This window comes from Nerophis ophidion, linkage group LG11 (genome assembly GCF_033978795.1).
Source record: "Nerophis ophidion isolate RoL-2023_Sa linkage group LG11, RoL_Noph_v1.0, whole genome shotgun sequence".
NCBI lineage: Eukaryota > Metazoa > Chordata > Actinopteri > Syngnathiformes > Syngnathidae > Nerophis > Nerophis ophidion.
In genome coordinates, this window is record NC_084621.1 from 17,216,620 (window position 1) to 17,237,496 (window position 20,877).

General features: G+C 38.1%; 1 protein-coding gene across 1 annotated transcript in view; it reads left to right on the forward strand.

Moving 5' to 3' along the window:
• The window catches only part of myom3 (myomesin 3), a 279,260-nt gene that overhangs the window by 205,571 nt on the left and 52,812 nt on the right, over nucleotides 1-20,877 (forward strand). Inside the window, exons 22-24 of the mRNA XM_061915173.1 lie at nucleotides 9,407-9,521; nucleotides 14,439-14,595; nucleotides 18,578-18,684. Coding sequence (XP_061771157.1) covers nucleotides 9,407-9,521; nucleotides 14,439-14,595; nucleotides 18,578-18,684 — 379 coding nt within the window. The remainder of the gene's footprint in view (nucleotides 1-9,406; nucleotides 9,522-14,438; nucleotides 14,596-18,577; nucleotides 18,685-20,877) is intronic.

Here is a 20,877-nt window from a genome sequence, read left to right on the forward strand (position 1 = left end):
CATATTTGCGCACAGCATGACTGCAAGCTAATCGATGCCAACATGCTATTTAGGCTAGCTGTATGTACATATTGCATCGTTATGCCTCATTTGTAGCTATATTTGCATCCAGACTTTCCCTCCACCCACATTTAATGCCAAACAAACACATACCAATCGACGGATTCAAGTTGCACCAGTCGTCAAAAGATGCGAAAGTCCCTCGTTTGTTCTGTTCCGTCGTGGTATCTCTACCGACGATAGCGATGCTACTACAGAGATGTGTGGATATCCTGCGAGACTCAGAGCAGATGCATTTCCAACGATAAAGTGAACGAAAATCACAATGGTGAGTTTTGTTGATGTTATTGACTTATGTGCTAATCAGACATATTTGCGCACGGCATGACTGCAAGCTAATCGATGCTAACATGCTATTTAGGCTAGCTGTATATACATATTGCATCGTTATGCCTCATTTGTAGCTATATTTGCATCCAGCCTTTCCCTCCACCCACATTTAATGCCAAACAAACACTTACCAATCGACGGATTCTAGTTGCACCAGTCGTCAAAAGATGCGAAAGTCCCTCGTTTGTTCTGTTCTGTCGTAGCATCGCTACCGGCGATAGCGATGTTACGACAGAGATGTGTGGATATCCTGCGACACTCAAAGCAGTTGCATTTCCAATGATAAAGTCAACGAAATCACCAAGGTGAGTTTTGTTGATGTTATTGACTTATGTGCTAATCATACATATTTGCGTACAGCATGACTACAAGCTAATCGATGCTAACATGCTATTTAGGCTAGCTGTATGTACATATTGCATCGTTATACCTCATTTGTAGCTATATTTGCATCCAGCCTTTCCCTCCACCCACATTTAATGCCAAACAAACACTTACCAATCGACGGATTCAAGTTGCACCAATTGTCAAAAGATGCGAAAGTCCCTCGTTTGTTCTGTTCCGTCGTAGCATCGCTACCGGCGATAGCGATGTTACGACAGAGATGTGTGGATATCCTGCGAGACTCAGAGCAGATGCATTTCCAACGATAAAGTCAACGAAATCACAATGGTGAGTTTTGTTGATGTTATTGACTTATGTGCTAATCAGAGATATTTGCGCATGGCATGACTGCAAGTTAATCGATGCTAACATGCTATTTAGGCTAGCTGTATGTACATATTGCATCGTTATGCCTCATTTGTAGCTATATTTGCATCCAGCCTTTCTCTCCACCCACATTTAATGCCAAACAAACACATACCAATCGACGGATTCAAGTTGCACCAGTCGTCAAAAGATGCGAAAGTCCCTCGTTTGTTCTGTTCCGTCGTAGCATCTCTACCGACGATAGCGATGCTACGACAGAGATGTGTGGATATCCTGCGGCACTCAAACCAGTTGCATTTCCAACGATAAAGTCAACGAAATCACAAAGGGGAGTTTTGTTGATGTTATTGACTTATGTGCTAATCAAACATATTTGCGCACTGCATGACTACAAGCTAATCGATGCTAATATGCTATTTAGGCTAGCTCTATGTACATATTGCATCGTTATGCCTCATTTGTAGCTATATTTGCATCCAGCCTTTCCCTCCACCCACATTTAATGCCAAACAAACACATACCAATCGACGGATTCAAGTTGCACCAGTCGTCAAAAGATGCGAAAGTCCCTCGTTTGTTCTGTTCCGTCGTAGCATCTCTACCGACGATAGCGATGCTACGACAGAAATGTGTGGATATCCTGCGAGACTCAGAGCAGATGCATTTCCAACGATAAAGTCAACGAAATCACAATGGTGAGTTTTGTTGATGTTATTGACTTATGTGCTAATCAGACATATTTGCGCACGGCATGACTGCAAGCTAATCGATGCTAACATGCTATTTAGGCTAGCTTTATATACATATTGCATCGTTATGCCTCATTTGTAGCTATATTTGCATCCAGCCTTTCCCTCCACCCACATTTAATGCCAAACAAACACTTACCAATCGACGGATTCAAGTTGCACCAGTTGTCAAAAGATGCGAAAGTCCCTCGTTTGTTCTGTTCTGTCGTAGCATCGCTACCGGCGATAGCGATGTTACGACAGAGATGTGTGGGTATCCTGCGGCACTCAAAGCAGTTGCATTTCCAACGATAAAGTCAACGAAATCACAAAGGTGAGTTTTGTTGATGTTATTGACTTATGTGCTAATCAGACATATTTGCGCACGGCATGACTGCAAGCTAATCGATGCTAACATGCTATTTAGGCTAGCTGTATATACATATTGCATCGTTATGCCTCATTTGTAGCTATATTTGCATCCAGCCTTTCCCTCCACCCACATTTAATGCCAAACAAACACTTACCAATCGACGGATTCAAGTTGCACCCGTTGTCAAAAGATGCGAAAGTCCCTCGTTTGTTCTGTTCTGTCGTAGTATCGCTACCGGCGATAGCGATGTTACGACAGAGATGTGTGGGTATCCTGCGGCACTCAAAGCAGTTGCATTTCCAACGATAAAGTCAACGAAATCACAAAGGTGAGTTTTGTTGATGTTATTGACTTATGTGCTAATCAGACATATTTGCGCACGGCATGACTGCAAGCTAATCGATGCTAACATGCTATTTAGGCTAGCTGTATGTACATATTGCATCGTTATGCCTCATTTGTAGCTATATTTGCATCCAGACTTTCCCTCCACCCACATTTAATGCCAAACAAACACATACCAATCGACGGATTCAAGTTGCACCAGTCGTCAAAAGATGCCAAAGTCCCTCGTTTGTTCTGTTCCGTCGTAGTATCTCTACCGACGATAGCAATGCTACGACAGAGATGTGTGGATATCCTGCGAGACTCAGAGCAGATGCATTTCCAACGATAAAGTGAACGAAAATCACAATGGTGAGTTTTGTTGATGTTATTGACTTATGTGCTAATCAGACATATTTGCGCACGGCATGACTGCAAGCTAATCGATGCTTACATGCTATTTAGGCTAGCTGTATATACATATTGCATCGTTATGCCTCATTTGTAGCTATATTTACATCCAGCCTTTCCCTCCACCCACATTTAATGCCAAACAAACACTTACCAATCGACGGATTCAAGTTGCACCAGTCGTCAAAAGATGCGAAAGTCCCTCGTTTGTTCTGTTCTGTCGTAGCATCGCTACCGGCGATAGCGATGTTACGACAGAGATGTGTGGATATCCTGCGACACTCAAAGCAGTTGCATTTCCAATGATAGTCAACGAAATCACCAAGGTGAGTTTTGTTGATGTTATTGACTTATGTGCTAATCAGACATATTTGCGCATGGCATGACTGCAAGCTAATCGATGCTAACATGCTATTTAGGCTAGCTGTATGTACATATTGCATCGTTATGCCTCATTTGTAGCTATATTTGCATCCAGCCTTACCCTTCACCCACATTTAATGCCAAACAAACACATACCAATCGACGGATTCAAGTTGCACCAGTCGTCAAAAGATGCGAAAGTCCGTCGTTTGTTCTGTTCCGTCGTAGCATCTCTACCGACGATAGCGATGCTATGACAGAGATGTGTGGATATCCTGCGGCACTCAAAGCAGTTGCATGTCCAACGATAAAGTCAACAAAATCACAAAGGTGAGTTTTGTTGATGTTATTGACTTATGTGCTAATCAGACATATTTGCGCACGGCATGACTGCAAGCTAATCGATCCTAACATGCTATTTAGGCTAGCTGTATGTACATATTGCATCGTTATGCCTCATTTGTAGCTATATTTGCATCCAGCCTTTCCCTCCACCCACATGTAATGCCAAACAAACACTTACCAATCAACGGATTCAAGTTGCACCAGTCGTCAAAAGATGCGAAAGTCCCTCGTTTGGTCTGTTCTGTCGTAGCATCGCTACCGGCGATATCGATGTTACGACAGAGATGTGTGGATATCCTGCGGCACTCAAAGCAGTTGCATTTCCAACGATAAAGTCAACAAAATCACAAAGGTGAGTTTTGTTGATGTTATTGACTTATGTGCTAATCAGACATATTTGCGCACGGCATGACTACAAGCTAATCGATGCTAACATGCTATTTAGGCTAGCTGTATGTACATATTGCATCGTTATGCCTCATTTGTAGCTATATTTGCATCCAGCCTTTCCCTCCACCCACATTTAATGCCAAACAAACACTTACCAATCGACGGATTCAAGTTGCACCGCTTGTCAAAAGATGCAATCGTTGGTTAGAAGGCGATCGCCGAATTCGTCCTTGTTGCCTTTGTCTGTCGTGATATGGCTCAATAGCTTCAGTTTCTTCTTCAATTTCATTTTCGCTATCCGCCTCCACACTCCAACCATCCGTTTCAATACATGCGTAATCTGTTGAACCGCTTAAGCTGCTGAAATCCGAATCTGAATCCGAGCTAATGTCGCTATATCTTTCTGTTTTATCCGCCATGTTTGGCGTCACAGGAAAATGGACGGGTGGATGCTGAAAATCAGGCACTTTGAAGCAGTTTTTCGGGATATTGTTTGATGGGTAAAATTTTTTCAAAAAACTTTGAAAAATTAAATAAGCCAATGGGAACTGATTTTTTGTTGTTGTTTTAAGCCTTCTGAAATTGTGATAATGTTCCCCTTTAAAGTCCCGCTGCACACAAAAAAAAACATTAACAAGAGGAATAAAACAGCAAACAGGTGTAATGAAACCAGATAATGTTGTAATATTGACACTAATAACACAAAGCTGCCATGGAGGCAATTTTTTACTTTAATATTCTCATTGCTCCAAAGATAATAATTTACAAATTGACCTGAAGTTGTTCTAGAGATTTAAGCCTTTAAAGTAAAAATAACATAAATTAAAGCTGCAAACAGCGATGGACGAGTACGAGTATATGTGGAAGTGGCTGAGGAGAGGGAAGTCTGGGCTTCCCAGATATAAGTTAGAACAACACACTACTTTGTATTATATTGTAGTTTTTACCTTCCATAACGTGTCTACTGACAAATATAAGTTAGAACAACACACTACTTTGTATTATATTGTAGTTTTTACCTTCCATAACGTGTCTACTGACAGATATAAGTTAGAACTATACACTACTTTGTATTATATTGTAGTTTTGACCTTCCATAACGTGTCTACTGACAGATATAAGTTACAACAATACACTACTTTGTATTATATTGTAGTTTTTACCTTCCATAACGTGTTTACTGACAGATATAAGTTAGAACTATACACTACTTTGTATTAGATTGTAGTTTTTACCTTCCATAACGTGTCTACTGACAGATATAAGTTAGAACAATACACTACTTTGTATTATATTGTAGTTTTTACCTTCCATAACGTGTTTACTGACAGATATAAGTTAGAACAATACACTACTTTGTATTATATTGTAGTTTTTACCTTCCATAACGTGGCTACTGACAGATATATGTTAGAACAACACACTACTTTGTATTATATTGTAGTTTTTACCTTCCATAACGTGTCTACTGACAGATATAAGTTTAAACTATACAATACTTTTTATTATAAATGTTGTAGTTTTTACCCTCCGTGTCTACTGACACATATAAGTTAGAACTATACATTACTTTGTATTATATTGAAGTTTTTACCTTCCATAACGTGTCCACTGACATAAATAAGTTAGAACTATACACTACTATTTATTATAAATGTTGTAGTTTTTACCTTCCATAACGTGTTTACTGACGGATATAAGTTAGAACAATACACTACTTTGTATTATATTGTAGTTTTTACCTTCCATAACGTGTCTACTGACAGATAGAAGTTAGAACAACACACTACTTTGTATTATATTGTAGTTTTTACCTTCCATAACGTGTCTACTGACGGATATAAGTTAGAACAACACACTACTTTGTATTATATTGTAGTTTTTACCTTCCACAACGTGTCTACTGACAGATATAAGTTAGAACAACACACTACTTTGTATTATATTGTAGTTTTTACCTTCCATAACGTGTCTACTGACAAATATAAGTTAGAACAACACACTACTTTGTATTATATTGTAGTTTTTACCTTCCATAACGTGGCTACTGACAGATATAAGTTAGAACAACACACTACTTTGTATTATATTGTAGTTTTTACCTTCCATAACGTGTCTACTGACAGATATAAGTTAGAACAACACACCACTTCGTATTATATTGTAGTTTTTACCTTCCAAAACGTGGCTACTGACAGATATAAGTTAGAACAACACCCTACTTTGTATTATATTGTAGTTTTTACCTTCCATAACGTGTTTACTGACAGATATAAGTTAGAACAATACACTACTTTGTATTATATTGTAGTTTTTACCTTCCATAACGTGTCTACTGACAGATATAAGTTAAAACTATACAATACTTTTTATTATAAATGTTGTAGTTTTTACCTTCCGTAACGTGTTTACTGACACATATAAGTTAGAACTATACATTACTTTGTATTATATTGAAGTTTTTACCTTCCATAACGTGCCTACTGACATAGATAAGTTAGAACTATACACTACTTTTTATTATAAATGTTGTAGTTTTTACCTTCAATAACTTGTCTACTGACAGATATAAGTTAGAATTACCTATTGTTATAAATGTTGTAGCTTTTATCTTCCATAACGTGTCTACTGACCGATATAGGTCGGAATGAAATCACATGGGTACGGCAAGTAGCTACTATTAGCAAACAGATAGACCTACCAGCTCGGCACATAAAAAGTGCAGATGGCCTTAAAACGCCACAACAGTCAGGCACCATATGTAAGTAACCAAAATAAAGACTCGACATACAAAGAAATTGAATTGGAGCAGAAACATAGGAGGAAACAGGATTAAAACCAGATGCTAACCGCCCATTGAAAATACATGGGTACGGCTAGTAGCTACTATTAGCAAACAGATAGACTGACCAACTCGGCGTAATATCTTAACATCGACACTCTATCGTCGCAACTCGGCCCTGATGGTCGGCACATATAAGTTTACAATTAGTTGTAAAATGTTGGACGGTTGTTTTGACGATATGCAGGCAAACAACAACTTTAAAACATACCAGCTTAGCTACGGCACCTGGCAGCCATCTTGGTATAGACGATCACAGCCCCTCCCTCACGAATGTTGGTGCGTGCGCAACAGCAGCAGACGGTACGGAAAAAAAGAAAAGAAAAAACGTCTCCCTCACTGTGTCTGCGCACGGTGGCCATCTTTGAAATGGTTTACAGCACAGTTCTTTGAAGGCTGATCAAATCAAAACTCTTTCATCAACTTTTTAATCAGAAGGGTTCAATCTCTCTCCTGTGGTAGTTTTAAGCCGACACGACAAACGCGATCAGAGGAGATAATGTTTGAAAAAAAAGTGACCGGTTTTTAAAAAACTTTTGTTTTGAAGGGGGAATTGCAAACTTCCTGTTGATTTTTGCTGGGGCTTGTCAATATTTATGAAATGTAGGTCTAAGTGAGACCTACATAAATGTCTCTATTACATTCTTACTGGAAGTTACAGGCAGTTTTGTCCGTGTTTTCTTCCTAGGGGGCGCTAAAGCGCAATTTTAAGTTTTGGGGTTAGGTATTTTGATTAGATTGCCACTTTCGTTAGTCCTGATGTGTGTGTCCAGTTTGGTAAGTTTTGAAGCATGTTAAGGGGGTCAAATTACAGCTCAAAGAGGCAAAGGTGAGTGTTTTTACAAAACTTTTGTTTTGAATGGGGAATTGCAAACTTCCTGTTGATTTTTGCTGAAGAATGTCAGCGTATGAAATCTAGGTCTAAGTAAGATCTACATATAGGTTTTTGTTTCATGTCGCTACAACATTCCTACTGGAAGTTACAGGCAGTTTTGTCTGTGTTTTCTTCCTAGAGACGTCGAGCGCAATTTTTAGTTTTGGAGTTAGGTTTTTTTATTAAATCGCATTGTTCGCCAGTCCTGATGTGTGTGTCAAATTTGGTGAGTTTTGAAGCATGTTAAAGCGGTCAAATTACAGCTCAAAGCTGCGGAATAATAATAAAGAAAGAAAAAAAGAATAAAACACTAGAAATTCAATAGGGTGCTCTGTCCCAAAGTGACATTTGGTCCCTAATGAGCACCTTTTGGATCTCTGAAAACTTTAGTCTTGTTTTTTTTTTAAACCGTCATTCCTCAAAAAATAATAATGAACTAAAAGCAATGTTATGAATTATTTACATGTTTGGGGAGAATAAGTATGGAAGGTCATAAAACATCAAATCAAATTAAAACGTTGGACAATGGATAGATCTGAATTCGATCCATAGATATTTAAACATTTAGAGTAAAACATATTTATACTAATATACCGTATTTCCTTCAATTTCCGCCTAGAATTACTGCCGGGTCAAACTCGTTTCGCTAAATATTATTTTTATTAGCGCATGTCTAGAATTTCCGCCGAGTCAAACTCGTTTCGCCAAATAATTAGCATATGCCTAGAATTTCCGCCGGGTCGAACTCGTCACGTCACGAGTGACACTTCACCTGTCATCATTTTCAAAATAAAGGAGGCTGATTTAATAATTAGAAATCGCATAAAGGGAAGAAGATTAAGAGCTATTCAGTAGGATTTAAGGTCCAAACTATTGAATATGCTAAAAAGAACAGTAAGCAGCTATGTTTTATTAATATACCATAGCTGCGTGTGTCAAATATGAGTCATTAAATGACTCCCGCCTTCCGGGTGGTAGAGGGCGCTAGTGATCCTTCTTGCAACTACTCGGCTGCAGAAGAAGTGACAACAAGCAGCGATCGTTTATTTTTTCCTCTCGCTTGACCTTTTAACATGGAGGATTACATATCTAAACTAAAACAGTTTTCTAAACTGGACTTTCAATCGAAGCAGGAGGTAATAAAGGAAGATCTCCATCGAGACAGAGAGACTTTTAAAACTGAAGAAAGATAAGAAAAACTTCTATAAACAAGTTATCGATGCTTTTGAGCAGAAGGAGCTGCGCATGGACTTCATTTATAAGTAAAGGTAAGACCATAATAAAGTTTCTTTTATTAAATGTGCTTTTCATGATGGTATCCTTACATCACGCTCAAATTTATAAGCGCAGGCCTAAATGTACCGCATGCCTTTGGTAAACGCCGGAGTGAGGAGAGGTTTTAAATCAATTAGCGCCCCGGCGGCAATTCAAGGAAATACGGTATAAATTATTTTGAACATTTTAATGACTGAGACCTGAGGATTTTTAACATTCAGAAAAATTGAGGGAAGCCCTAAGGGTTACAATATACACTATATTGTTTATTGGTTTTGAAAATGGAAATAATATCAAAATTGCCTCCTCCTCAGGACACCCCTGATATTGAGCATATCCTTTGAATGCTAAATGTTTGATCCGTTTATTATGACTGGCAGGTTTGGGGTCTTCAGGCGGGTCAAAGCTACCGCCTGCGTGTGGCGGCTGCCAACCAGGCAGGAACGGGACGACCTTCCCTCCCTTCTGAGGCTGTCACGGCCCAGACGGCACCAGGTCAGCATCATAGATATTTGTTCACAATATATCAAAAAAGAAATTACTGGAAGACATGATGGATGAGCCGGAATACAGAATATGTGACAAACTGCAATCCTGTCTTGCAGCCACTGCCAGGTTCTTGAAATTCAAACCCCAAAAGCAGTTTTCACGTTGTGTAAATGGTAAATAAAAATAGAATACAATGATTTGCAAATCCTTTTCAACTTATATTCAATTGAATAGACTGCGGAGACAAGATATTTCATGTTCACACTAAGAAACTTGTTTGTTTTTTTCAAAATATCATGCAAAACATTGCAAAAAAGTTGTCACAGCGGCATTTTTACCAGTGTGTTACATGGCTTTTCCTTTTAACAACACTCAGTAAAGGTTTGGGAACTGAGGAGACACATTTTTGAAGTGGAATTCTTTCTCATTCTTGCTTGATGTACAGCTTAAGTTGTTCTTTGTTGTCGTATGTTAGGCTTCATAATGGGCCAGTATAGTACCCGCACTCTTACTACCAAACCATGCTGTTGTAACAAGTGGCTTGGCATTGTCTTGCTGAAATAAGCAGGGGCGTCCATGATAATGTTCCTTGGATGGCAACATTTGTTGCTCTAAAAGCTATATGTGTGACGTCTAGGTGGCATTGTGGTAAGGATAATGATTTATTGACACAGTAAAGAACACTATAAAGCAGACTAGGAAACAAAACACTTTGCATGAAGGCACTAACAAACAAAACAACAGAACTAGCGTGGAAGCTAGAAAGAACAGAACGCGCCAGCGCGAGAACCAGGGAAAAGAACAAACAAAATAGCGTGGAAGCTAATTGAGCGCTAATAGTTACCACGATGCTGGAATGCGACTTCATCTGTTGCGTGGGAGCAAACAAGAGTCCAAGACTGAATGTCGAACAAAGGCGGGCATATATAGGGAGACAGGTGACAGGTGACACTAAATGGGTAACTATGACAACGGAAACAAAACCAGGAAGTGCCACAAAGAACTGAGGAAGACAAATACCAGACAGAATGTGATAAACAGAACCAAAACCAGAATATGCCATGATCCAAGACGTGGATCATGACAGTATGGACCTTTCAGCATTAATGGTGCCTTCACAGATGTGTAAGTTACCCATGCCTTGGGCACTAATACACCCCCATACCATCACACATGCTGGCTTTTGAACTACAACAGTCCGGATGGTAGTTTTCCTCTTTGGTCCGGAGGACACGACGTCCACAGTTTCCAAAAACAATTTGAAATGTGGTCTCGTAAGACCACAGAACACTTTTTTCCACTTTGCATCAAGTCCATCTTAGATGAGCTCGGGCCTAGCGTTTCTGGGTGTTGTTGATAAATGGCTTTGGCTTGGCTTTGCATAGTAGAGTTTTAACTTGCACTTACAGATGTAGCGACCAACTGTAGCCACTGACAGTGATTTTCTGAAGTGTCGGGAGCCCATGTGGTGATACCCTTTACAAACTGATGTCGTTTTTTGATGCCGTACCGCCTGAGGAATCGAAGGTCACAGGCTTTGCCGCTTACCTGTGGTGATTTCTCCAGATCATCTGAAACTTTTGATGATGTTATTCCTTGCAATAGCTGTTTGAGAAATGTTGTTCTTAAACTGTTGGATGATTTGCTCAGACATTTGTTGACAAATTGGTGACCCTTGCCCCGTCCTTGTTTGTGAATGACTGAGCATTTCATACCCAATCATGGCACCCACCTGTTCCCAAATAAGTGTTTGATGAGCATCCCTCAACTTTCTCAGTCTTTTTGCCACTTGTGCCAGCTTTTTTGAAACATGTCGCGGAAATCAAATTCCAAATGAGCTAATATTTGCAAAAAATAACAAAGTTTTCCAGTTCGAACATTGAATTTCTTGTCTTTGCAGTCTATTCAATTGATTATAAGTTGAAAAGGATTTGCAAGTCATTGTATTCTCTTTTTATTTACCATTTACACAACGTGACAACTTCAATGCTTTTGGATTTTGTAGTAACCAGTAGTGCCTGCTCAAGGTTCCAAGCAGATACCATATAGGTGACAGCATATTAGTCACTGCACTGTTGGAGGATACACAGCAAGAAATGACAAAAACAAACTCACATGCTAACTTTTGGATGCTGTAGATTTGCTGCCACGTTGCTATTTCTACCCGTGCTCACTTTTATTGTTGCCCACAGTCTCCTTTGGATAAAATAAATGCATATAAAGTGATACTGCAGTGTTATAATCTACAATCTCCACTTTGCGGAATGGCTTTGTCTCCTCTTGGATCAAAAAACATGCAGATAGGACAAGAGACCCTCGTTCTCTTCGCTGATGCATTCAATGCAGCAAAAATTTCACAGTTCCTGCAGTAATACTATAAATAGAATAGAATAAAAAGTACTTTATTGATCCCTGGAGGAAATTCAGCACCATAATTCACTCACAATAGACAATAAACACTTGGGTATTTTTTTATATGTGAAAAATATAAATACAGTCTATGATACAGCATTATTCACATGTGAAAGATATAAATACATTCTCTTATACCGCATTATTCACATATGAATAATATATATACAGTCCATTATACAGCATTATTCACATGTGAATAATATAAATACATTCTCTTATACCGCATTATTCACTTGTGAATAACATAAAAACAGTCTGTTATACATCATTATTTACACGTGAATAACATAAAAACAGTCTATTATGCAGCATTATTCACATATGAATAATATAAATACAGCAATATACAGCATTATTCACATGTGAATAATATGAATACATTCTCTTATACCGCATTATTCACATGTGAATAATTTAAATATTGTCTATTATACAGAATTATTCACATGTGAATAATATAAATACAGTCTGTTATACAGCAATATTCACATGTAAATAATATAAAAAAATTTTGTTGTACAGCATTATTCACATGTGAATGATATAAATACAGTCTATTATACAGCATTATTCACGTGTGAAAAATATAAAAAAAAGTATATTGTACAGCATTATTCATATGTGAATAATATAAATACAGTCTGTTATACAGCATTATTCACACGTGAATAATATAAATACAGTCTGTCATACAGCATTATTCACACGTGAATAGTATAAATACAGTATTATACAGCATTATTCACATGTGAATAATATAAATACAGTCTATTACACAGAATTATTCACATGTGAATAATATAAATACAGTCTGTTATACAGCATTATTCACACGTGAATAATATAAATACAGTCTATTATACAGCATTATTCACATGTGAATAATATACATACAGTCTATTATACATCATTATTCACATGTGAATAATATACATACAGTCTATTATACAGCATTATTCACATGTGAATAACATAAATACAGTCTGATATACATTATTCACATGTGAATAATATGAATAAAGTCTAATATACTGTACGGCATTATTCACATCTGAATAATAAAAATACAGTTTTTTCTACAACATTATTCACATGGGAATAATATAAATATAGTATATTATACAGCATTATTCACATGTGAATAACATAAATACAGTCAATTATACAGCATTATTCACATGTGAATAATATAAATACAGTATATTATACAGCATTATTCACATGTGAATAACATAAATACAGTCTATTTTTCAGCATTATTCACATGTGAATAATATAAATACAGTCTATTATACAGAATTATTCACATGTGAATAATATAAATACATTCTCTTATACCGCATTATTTACATGTGAATAATTTAAATACAGTCTATTATACAGCATTATTCACATGTGAAAAATATAAATACAGTCTATTATACAGCATTATTCACATGTGAATAATATAAATACAGTCTATTATACAGAATTATTCACATGTGAATAATATAAATACAGTCTGTAATACAGCAATATTCACATGTGAATAATTTAAAAACAGTCGGTTATACAGCATTATTCACATGTGAATAATATAAATACAGTATATTATACAGCATTATTTACATGTTAATAACATAAATAGTCTATTTTTCAGCATTATTCACATGTGAATAATATAAATACAGTCTATTATACAGAATTATTCACATGTGAATAACATAAATACAGTCTGTTATACAGCAATATTCACATGTGAATAATTTAAAAACAGTCGGTTATACAGCATTATTCACATGTGAATAATATAAATACAGTATATTATACAGCATTATTTACATGTTAATAACATAAATACAGTCTATTTTTCAGCATTATTCACATGTGAATAATATAAATACAGTCTATTATACAACATTATTCACATGTGAATAACATAAATACCGTCTATTATACAACATTATTCACATGTGAATAACATAAATACAGTCAATTATACAGCATTATTCACATTTGAATAATATAAATACAGTCTATTATACATCATTATTCACATGTGAATAACAAATATAGTATATTATACAGCGTTATTCTAATTGAAATAGTATAGATACAGTCTACTATACATCATTATTCACATGTGAATAATAGAAATACAGTCTGATATACAGCATTATTCACATGTGAATAAAATAATAATGCATGATGTTTACCATTGAGGGGGGAACTTATCAATTATCCACAGTAACTACTTTGCTGCAACTCTTCTCTTTATTGCCGCCCTCAGTTCCTCAAGGATAACATTGCTCTCCTTCCCCTCGCCAACATCCACATGCAGAAAATGCCAGAAGGCTTTCCCAGTTCCCGGCGGTACGAGCTGACATTAACCCAGCTCTGTTTTCTGGAGATATCGAGTGTGTTTTGGGGTCTGCAAGGCTTTTTGTTGTTGTAATTAGATTTGTGTTGTAATTGGCCCAACGACTCTGGGATTGAAAGATAAAAAAAAGCCGGTCTTGTCGTGCTTAGACACAAAGAACATCGAGGTCGGCGTGGACGAGGAGGGCTTCATCTACTTGGGGTACGAGTGTGACGAAGTGGCCGACGAGAGCGAGTGTCTGTGGAACAAGAACTACACCGAGCCCGTCGACGCCTCCAGAGCTCGGGCAGAGAACAAGGATGGCAGGTAGGAAGTCCAGGTGATGCTAATGGGGGGTCAGAAAGTGGCCAGGGGAATGTTCTGGAAGTCCTCAACTCTTATTCCTAGCTTGTGACCTTTTCACAAAGTTAAAGGGGAGCTGCACTTTCTTGGAAGTATGCCCATGTGGCGCAAAACCAGGGAATAAAACACACTATTATGTTAGATCCACTATGGACTGGACTCACAATATTATGTCAGATCCACTATGGACTGGACTCTCACTGTTATGTTAGATCCACTATGGACTGGACTCTCACACTATGATGTTAGATCCACTATGGACTGGACTCTCCCAATATCATGTTGATCCACTATGGACTGGACTCTCACACTATTATGTTAGATCTACTATGGACTGGACCCTCACAATATTATGTTAGATTCACTATGGACTGGACTCTCACTATTATGTTAGATCCAATATGGACTGGACTCTCACAATATTATGTTAGATTCACTATGGACTGGACTCTCATTATTATGTTGGATCCAATATGGACTGGGCTCCCACACAATTCTGTTAGATCCACTATGGACTGGACTCTCACTATCATGTTAGATCCACTATGGACTGGACTCTCACAATATTATGTTAGATCCACTATGGACTGGACTCCCACTATTATGTTAGATCCACTATAGACTGGACTCTCACAATATTATGTTATATCCACTATGGACTGGACTCTCACTATTATGTTAGATCCACTATGGACTGGACTCTCACTATCATGTTAGATCCACTATGGACTGGACTCTCACAATATTATGTTAGATCCACTATGGACTGGACTCTCACTATTATGCTAGATCCACTATAGACTGGACTCTCACAATATTATGTTATATCCACTATGGACTGGACTCTCACACTATTATGTTAGATCCACTATGGACTGGACTCTCACACTATTATGTTAGATCCACTATGGACTGGACTCTCACACTATTATGTTAGATCCACTATAGACTGGACTCTCACACTATTATGTTAGATCCACTATGGACTGGACTCTCACACTATTATGTCAGATCCACTATGGACTGGACTCTCACACTATTATGTCAGATCCACTATGGACTGGACTCTCACACTATTATGTTAGATCCATTATGGACTGGACTCTCATACTATTATGTTAGATCCACTATGGACTGGACTATCACACTATTATGTCAGATCCACTATGGACTGGACTCTCACACTATAATGTTAGATCCACTATGGACTGGACTCTCACACTATTATGTTAGATCCACTATGGACTGGACTCTCTCACTATTATGTTAGATCCACTATGGACTGGACTCTCACTATTATGTTAGATCCACTATGGACTAGACTCTCTCACTATTATGTTAGATCCACTATGGACTGGACTCTCACACTATTATGTTAGATCCACTATGGACTGGACTCTCACACTATTATGTTAGATCCACTATGGACTGGATGAAATTGTACGCAAAACATAGATAAATAAATAAAAATACCAAACACACAGCTCACATGCACAGTCATTCTTGTCTTGTGTTCAGCGACACTATTGCTCTCGGGTTAAAAGTGTTCTTAAATCTGTTTGTCCGGCACTTTATAGTCCTCTATCTCCTGCCGGAGGGCAGCAGTTCAAAACATTTATGTCCGTGGTGAGATGGCCTTTTTGAGCCACCTGGCACTGTACAGTTCATCTCGGGAGGGCAGAGAAAAAACTTGTTTAATTTTCTTTTTTACGTTGTCCTTTGCCTCTATTTCTTTGTGGTTTACAGCCCTTTGTTCTTCAACTGTGGTTGTTTTTGAAGGACTTTATAAATAAAGTTGGTGTGGTATGAATGAGCACACGTGGAGGTATGTACAAACCCCGTTTCCATAAGAGTTGGGAAATTGTGTTAGATGTAAATATAAACGGAATACAATGATTTGCAAATCCTTTTCAACCCATATTCAGTTGAATATGCTACAAAGACAACATATTTGATGTTCAAACTGATAAACATTTTTTTTTGTGCAAATAATCATTAACTTTAGAATTTGATGCCAGCAAGACGTGACAAAGAAGTTGGGAAAGATGGCAATAAATACTGATAAAGTTAAGGGAAGCTCATCAAACACTTATTTGGAACATCCCACAGGTGTGCAGGCTAATTGGGAACAGGTGGGTGCCATGATTGGCTATAAAAACCGCTTCCCCAAAAAATGCTCAGTCTTTCACAAGAAAGGATGGAGCGAGGTACACCCCTTTGTCCACAACTGCGTGAGCAAATAGTCAAACAGTTTAAGAACAATGTTTCTCAAAGTGCAATTGCGAGAAATTTTGGGATTTCAACATCTAGGCTCCATAATATTATCAAAAGGTTTAGAGAATCTGGAGAAATCACTCCACGTAGCGGCATGGCCAGAAACCAACATTGAATGACCGTGACCTTCGATCCCTTGGACAGCACTTTATCAAAAACCGATATCAATCTCTAAAGGATATCACCACATGGGCTCAGGAACACTTCAGAAAACCACTGTCACTAAATACAGTTTGTCGCTACATCTGTAGGTGCAAGTTAAAGCTCTACTATGCAAAGCGAAAGCCATTTATCAACAACATCCAGAAACGCCGCCGGCTTCTCTGGGCCCGAGATCATCTAAGATGGACTGATGAAAAGTGGAAAAGTGTCTGACGAGTCCACATTTCAAATTGTTTTCGGAAATATTTGACATGGTGTCATCTGGACCAAAGGGGAAGCGAACCATCCAGACTGTTATCGACGCAAAATTTCAAAAGCCAGCTTGTGTGATGGTATGGGGGTGCATTAGTGCCCAAGGCATGGGTAACTTACACATCTGTAAAGGCACCATTAATGCTGAAAGGTACATACAGGTTTTGGAACAACATATGCTGCCATCTAAGCGCTGTCTTTTTCATGGACGCCCCTGCTTATTTCAGCAAGACAATGCCAAGCCACATTCAGCACGTGTTACAACAGCGTGGGTTCGTAAAAACAGAATGCGGGTACTTTCCTGGCCCGCCTGCAGTCCAGACCTGTGTCCCGTTGAAAATGTGTGGCGCATTATGAAGCGTAAAATACGACAGTGGAGACCCCGGACTGTTGAACGACTGAAACTCTACAAAAAACAAGAATGGGAAAGAATTCCACTTTCAAAGATTCAACAATTAGTTCCCTCAGTTCCCAAACGTTTATTGAGTGTTGTTAAAAGAAAAGGTGATGTAACACAGTGGTGAACATGCCCTTTCCCAACTACTTTTGCACGTATTGCAGCCATGAAATTCTAAGTTAATTATTATTTGCAAAAAAAAATTGTTTTTTTTGGTTTGAACATCAAATATGTTGTCTTTATAGATTTGCAAATCATTGTATTCCGTTTATATTTACATCTAACACAATTTCCCACCTCATATGGAAACGGGGTTTGTAGTATATCGTTGCTACAAAGGTTTAACTAAGACGTGTACAAGTATATTTCACATATCTTTACTGTGTATATATTGAACAGTCTTTATGTTGTGTACAAGTTGTATTTATAATATGCAAAGGAAATGTTATATTTTTTGGAAGCACATCCTGTATTTGACATTGTTTATAGGGTTAGGCAGCAATAAGGGCTCAACTTCAGCTTGAACCCTTTCGCCCTGCAACATTTTCAATTCATGAATGTACAACTGTTTGTTTATTTTGTTGACCACTGACCGAAGGAATCAGAAACTAAATTAAACTAATATACACAATTCCCCCCCAAAATTTGCAGTTCCCCTTTAAATGCCTTCTTGTGTTTGTTTGAACAAATGCAAAAGATCTCCCATCCTGCACAGCTGCGGCCAGAAAAAAAAAGGAGGGTAAATGTTTTCTTGAAAAGTGACAATAATGTTGTTTTGCACAACTATGTGGCAGCACCGATTAGAAGCAGCTGTCCTTGCACTCTTCACACAGCGTATTTATCTTTGAACGTCTCCGTCAGGTCACTTCTCACATTCAGCGACGCCTCCGAGGAGGACTTGGGTCTTTACACCGTGGAGATGAGCGACGACCCCAGCCAGTCCTCAAGCTACGTCCTCACCGCTGAAGGTAATGTGAAAAAACCAACAACCAGGAAAGACCTTGTTCGTGTATATTTGATGTGTTTTGGGCCTAAATTAGCAATTATAAGCATGACAATGGTTGAATAAATGAGTTGGGAAATTGTGTTAGATGTAAATATAAACAGAATACAATGATTTGCAAATCATTTTCAACCCATATTCAGTTGAATGCACTACAAAGACAACATATTTGATGTTCAAACTCATATACTTTTTTTTTTTCAAATAATAATTAACTTAGAATTTCATGGCTGCAACACGTGCCAAAGTAGTTGGGAAAGGGCATGTTCACCACTGTGTTACATCACCTTTTCTTTTAACAACACTCAATAAACGTTTGGGAACTGAGGAAACTAATTGTTGAAGCCTTGAAAGTGGAATTCTTTCCCATTCTTGTTTTATGTAGAGCTTCAGTCGTTCAACAGTCCGGGGTCTCCGCTGTCGTATTTTACATAATGCGCCACACATTTTCCATGGGAGACAGGTCTGGACTGCAGGCAGGCCTGGAAAGTACCCGTACTCTTTTTTTTTTTTTTCGAAGCCACGCTGTTGTAACACGTGCTGAATGTGGCTTGGCATTGTCTTGCTGAAATAAGCAGGGGCGTCCATGAAAAAGACGGCGCTTAGATGGCAGCATATGTTGTTCCAAAACCTGTATGTACCTTTCAGCATTAATGGTGCCTTCACAAATGTGTAAGTTACCCATGCCTTGGGCACTAATGCACCCCCATACCATCACAGATGCTGGCTTTTGAACTTTGCGTCGATAACAGTCTGGATGGTTCGCTTCCCCTTTGGTCCGGATGACACAATGTTAAATATTTCCATAAACAATTTGAAATGTGGACTCGTCAGACTACAGAACACTTTTCCACTTTGCATCAGTCCATCTTAGATGATCTTGGGCCCAGAGAAGCCGGCGTCGTTTGTGGATGTTGTTGATAAATGGCTTTCGCTTTGCATAGTAGAGCTTTAACTTGCACTTACAGATATAGCAACGAACTGTATTTAGTGACAGTGGTTTTTTGAAGTGTTCATGAGCCCATGTGGTGATATCCTTTCAAGATTGATGTTGGTTTTTGATACAGTGCGGTCCGAGGAATGGAAGGTCACGGTCATTCAAGGTTGGTTTCCGGCCATGCCGCTTATGTGGAGTGATTTCTCTAGATTCTCTGAACTTTTGAACCGTAGATGTTGAAATCCCTAAATTTCTTGCAATTGCACTTTGAGAAACATTGTTCTTAAACTGTTTGACTATTTGCTCACGCAGTTGTGGACAAAGGGGTGTACCTCGCCCCATCCTTTCTTGTGAAAGACTGAGCATTTTTTGGGAAGCTGCTTTTATACCCAATCATGGCACCCACCTGTTCCCAATTAGCCCGCACACCTGTGGGATGTTCCAAATAAGTGTTTGATGAGCATTCCTCAACTTTATCAGTATTTATTGCCACCTTTCCCAACTTCTTTGTCACGTGTTGCTGGCATCCAATTGTAAAGTTAATGATTATTTGCAACAACAAAAAATGTTTATCAGTTTGAACATCAAATATGTTGTCTTTGTAGCATATTCAACTGAATATGGGTTGAAAATGATTTGCAAATCATTGTATTCTGTTTATATTAACTCATATGGAAACGGGGTTTGTAACATTATTGCACATTATTGTCAACTCAGTATTCTTCTTCCTCCAAACACGACGAGTTGAGTTGATACCAAAATGGATACATGGATGATACAGCAGAGTTTTGTGGTCAGATGAAAGCAAAATAGAACTTTTTGGTATAAACTCAACTGGTCGTGTTTGAAGGAAGAAGAATACTGAGTTGCATCCCAAGAACACCATACCTACTGTGAAGCATGGGGGGTGGAAACATCATGCTTTGGTGCTGTTTTTCTGCTAAGGGGACAGGACGATTGATCCATGTTAAAGAAAGAATGAATGGGGCCATGTTTCGTGAGATTTTGAGCCAAAACTTCCTTCCATCAGTGAGAGCTTTGAATGGTTGACCAAATACTTATTTTCCACCATCATTTACAAATAAATTCTTTAAAATTCCTACAATGTGAATTCTTGGATTTTTTTTTTTCACATTCTGTGTCTCACAGTTGAAGTGTACCTATGATGAAAATTACAGACCTCTGTCATCATTTGAAGTGGGAGAACTTGCACAATCGCTG